Source organism: Musa acuminata, chromosome BXJ1-5 (genome assembly GCF_036884655.1).
Source record: "Musa acuminata AAA Group cultivar baxijiao chromosome BXJ1-5, Cavendish_Baxijiao_AAA, whole genome shotgun sequence".
In the NCBI taxonomy this organism is placed as follows: Eukaryota; Viridiplantae; Streptophyta; class Magnoliopsida; order Zingiberales; family Musaceae; genus Musa; species Musa acuminata.
Window position 1 is genome coordinate 42,157,353 of NC_088331.1, and position 3,193 is coordinate 42,160,545.

The following is a 3,193-nucleotide window of genomic DNA, read 5'->3' on the forward strand; positions in this document are numbered from 1 at the left end:
GTCTGAGCATCAACTTGCCCTTTCGACTTGGATTCACATCAAGAACCATAATTTACCGCTTGTGAAATCAGCTTTTCTTGTTACCATTGTGGATCTGAGTTGTTTCATCTCATGTCTTATGGAACCCGACATTTCGATCGCATGTTTAAGATGACACTTTGGTTGAGCTTTTTGTCCTTCCTTTGGAGGGTGACCTCATTCGTCCAACCAACCCTCATCCGATATGTAGGCTTGCTGACCAAGTCAACCATCACATGCTTCTGGTTGTCATCTTACAGAAAAAAAAAAGTATTATAAGGAAAGAATGAAGGTAATTATTGATTGCTTAGATTTCTTTATACACAGTAGAGATTTTTGATCCACAAATCACACCACAAACCCCTCCCTTCACCATACCACAATACTTATCCCTAACCCCTGATTGATTATTCAAGACATCACACTCCATAGCTGATTTTATTTTCGTTTTTCCAACAGCAAACAGCCCTTTCAGCACCCTCTCTCTCTCTCTCTCTCTCTCTTACACTATACGCTCTCTCTCTCTCTCTCTCTTACACTTCTTTTTACATATGCTCTCATTTCTAGTACCCTAAAACTTTCACTAATGACTTGCACATTCTCTCTTGGAACAGTGAGAGCTCTTGTTTTGAGCACCAGTCTCCACTGTCTTACTGTAGTGCCTTCAGCTAACCAAAAGCTGGCCTACATGTGGCAGCTGAGCGACTGGTCCGGCCGGGAAGATCTCCGGTCTATTGCCGAAACCCAGACCGGTCTGCGCCTGAACCGGAACAGGAAGCGGACCAAGAACCGGGCCAGTCGTCGTTGACGCTGCGGCCGCTGCCTCGGCCTCCCCTCGTTTCCGCCTCTTGGGCGAGGCCCTTTCGGAGGACGACGAGGACGAGGAGGTGCCGTATGAAGACGAGGAGATCGAGGAAGAGGAAGAGGAGGAGCTGGGCTCGGATGAAGCCCGCTTCGATGGCGACGCCACGGCCAGGGCGGCCCCGGCCGCGGCCTCCTCGGAGCCGATCCGGAGCGGGAAGTTGAGCAGCGCCCGGGAGCCCCGCATCCGGTAGGCGGCGCGGTCGTAGGCGAGGGCGGCGTCCTCCGCCGTCTCGAACGTGCCCAGCCACACCCTCGCCCCATTCCTCGCCGGATCTCTGATTTCCGCGGCGAACTTCCCCCACGGCCGCTGCCGCACCCCCCGGTAGTGCTTTCCCTTGGCAGGCGCCGCCCTCAACGACGCCGCCACCACCGCCGCCGCCACCTGCTGCTGCTGTTGAGATACCTGGACAGCCGGCGGCGGCAGCCTAGGGGTCAGCTCCCCCTCCTCGGCGGCGGGCTCCGGCTTGGCGCCGGAGGGGAGCCAGCCATGGTGGAACGCGTCGCTTAGGGCACCGTAGATGACCATGTCGTCAGAGTCGTCGAGGCGGAAGGGGAGCCCGTCGGACCACCCGTCGGCGACGAATCTCCCGAAGCTAGAGCTCCGGCGGTAGGCCGTCACCACGGAGGGCCCGTTCGGATCCGGTCTCGGCTCGTCGGCGTCCATGAGGAGGTGGTGGCGGGCGGCCTCAAGGAGAGCGAGCTCTTGTGACTGGTCCATGATGCGTTTGCGTTGACCGGTGGTAAGGATGAGAAGCGAGCGGTGAATTTTAGCCGGTTGGGAAGTGAAAGAAAGGAAGAGGAAGGTGCGAAGGCTATATAGCAAAGAAAGGGGCCTCGTGCTTCCTTGAAGGTTCCCAATTTTATCACGTGCTAGAAATCCCATTTCCTCTTAATTTTATCATTTCTCTCGCCCCTGTGACGTAATAAAACGTGGAAGACGGAGGTCGTCACCCGTCACGGGTTGTCCTCACGTGGAGCTGGTCGCGTCCTGGCGAAGCCTGGACCGTTCCTTTACTCGCCGATTTAATCGGATCGACGGTGCGGGAAAGGGACGTATTGCTGCTTTCTCTTTGTTTTATTTCGTTGAGCTAAAGGAGACGGTGATGCTGTCCTCGTTGATATTTTCTGGAACATTTATATTTTATTATGCAAAACGTGAAAGAGGTGGGTGAGATTTAGGTCGATAAAGCAACTTCTTAGTGGTAAAATACAAAACGTTAGAGGCTTTTATAAGTGTAGTGCCACTGTCATTTTATTAGGATTAACACAAGTGCTTCATGGCTTACGCTGCATTATAAGCCTCAATTACGAATGCTACACTCCCATTGATTGCTCTGAAATATAAAATATATTAGATGTTGCACTACTGTCCTCTATAATATTTTTCTATTCTTATCGCAAGTTCCCTGCGGAGGTGTTGAGTGATCGTTTCCTCCAATGTATATATATACTGCACTATTTCAAGACATTTTATGTTTACCTAACTTTTCCAGCAAATTTAATGTACAGATAGATAGCTTATTCAGGAACATTTAGGCGACTTTTACCTGCTTTTTTCTACTACTTCTATCCATAAAATATGCAGTGTTGGTTTTTATGACTCAAATATTTATAGTTTTATTTTTTTTATTCTGACAAGTGAGATGATGTTAAACAATAGAAGGAGAGAATTAATTTCTCTTCCCTTCTTTTCTACATGTTTTTCTCTTTGCTTTCTTTCTTTAGCATAGAGAAAAAAAAATTTATAGAAAAGAAGGGCCAGAAATTAAGATAGGGCTTTGCCTTTGCTTCCTTTCTTTCTTTTGATACCGATTTTGTTCCTTCTATTTGCTTCCTCTCTTTAGATATGACTGCTTTCTTTCTTTCTTAGAAAAGATAGACACCGATTTTTTTAGTCAAAGAAAAAAAGAAAGCAGATTGTGAGTAAAAAAATCTTTTTCCTACATAATTCATTAATTTTCTAAAATTATATAAACTATAATGACTAGTTATATCGATATAGAGAATTTAATACTATGTCTAATTGTATATGCATCGGTGAGAGAAGAAACATCGATGTTTGCAATGTTAGAGGTACCAACGTAAAGTGGCAACGTCGACATCGAGCATATTCGCTGATGAGGTTGGTGAAGAGTCAGATAGTAAGAAGAGAGCTTGCTCTCTGTAAGCAACTTTGATACCACGTAAAGAATTAAATGAAGAAGATAGAAAAATAAAAATTATAAAAAAAACTATATTCCTCGTTGATATGTTTTCCATATTTATACAAGTTAGGACGGATGATTTCCTTCAACAGAACAATGAGATTTTC

At 46.6% G+C, this 3,193-nt stretch overlaps 1 protein-coding gene across 1 annotated transcript; it reads right to left on the reverse strand.

Moving 5' to 3' along the window:
* Positions 1 to 291: 291 nt before the first annotated feature.
* On the reverse strand, positions 292 to 1,660 carry LOC135674369 (ethylene-responsive transcription factor 2-like). The gene has a single exon (XM_065184150.1). It carries the CDS (start codon positions 1,598 to 1,600, stop codon positions 683 to 685), a length of 918 nt encoding a protein of 305 aa, XP_065040222.1. The 5' UTR covers positions 1,601 to 1,660; the 3' UTR covers positions 292 to 682.
* Positions 1,661 to 3,193: the final 1,533 nt, after the last annotated feature.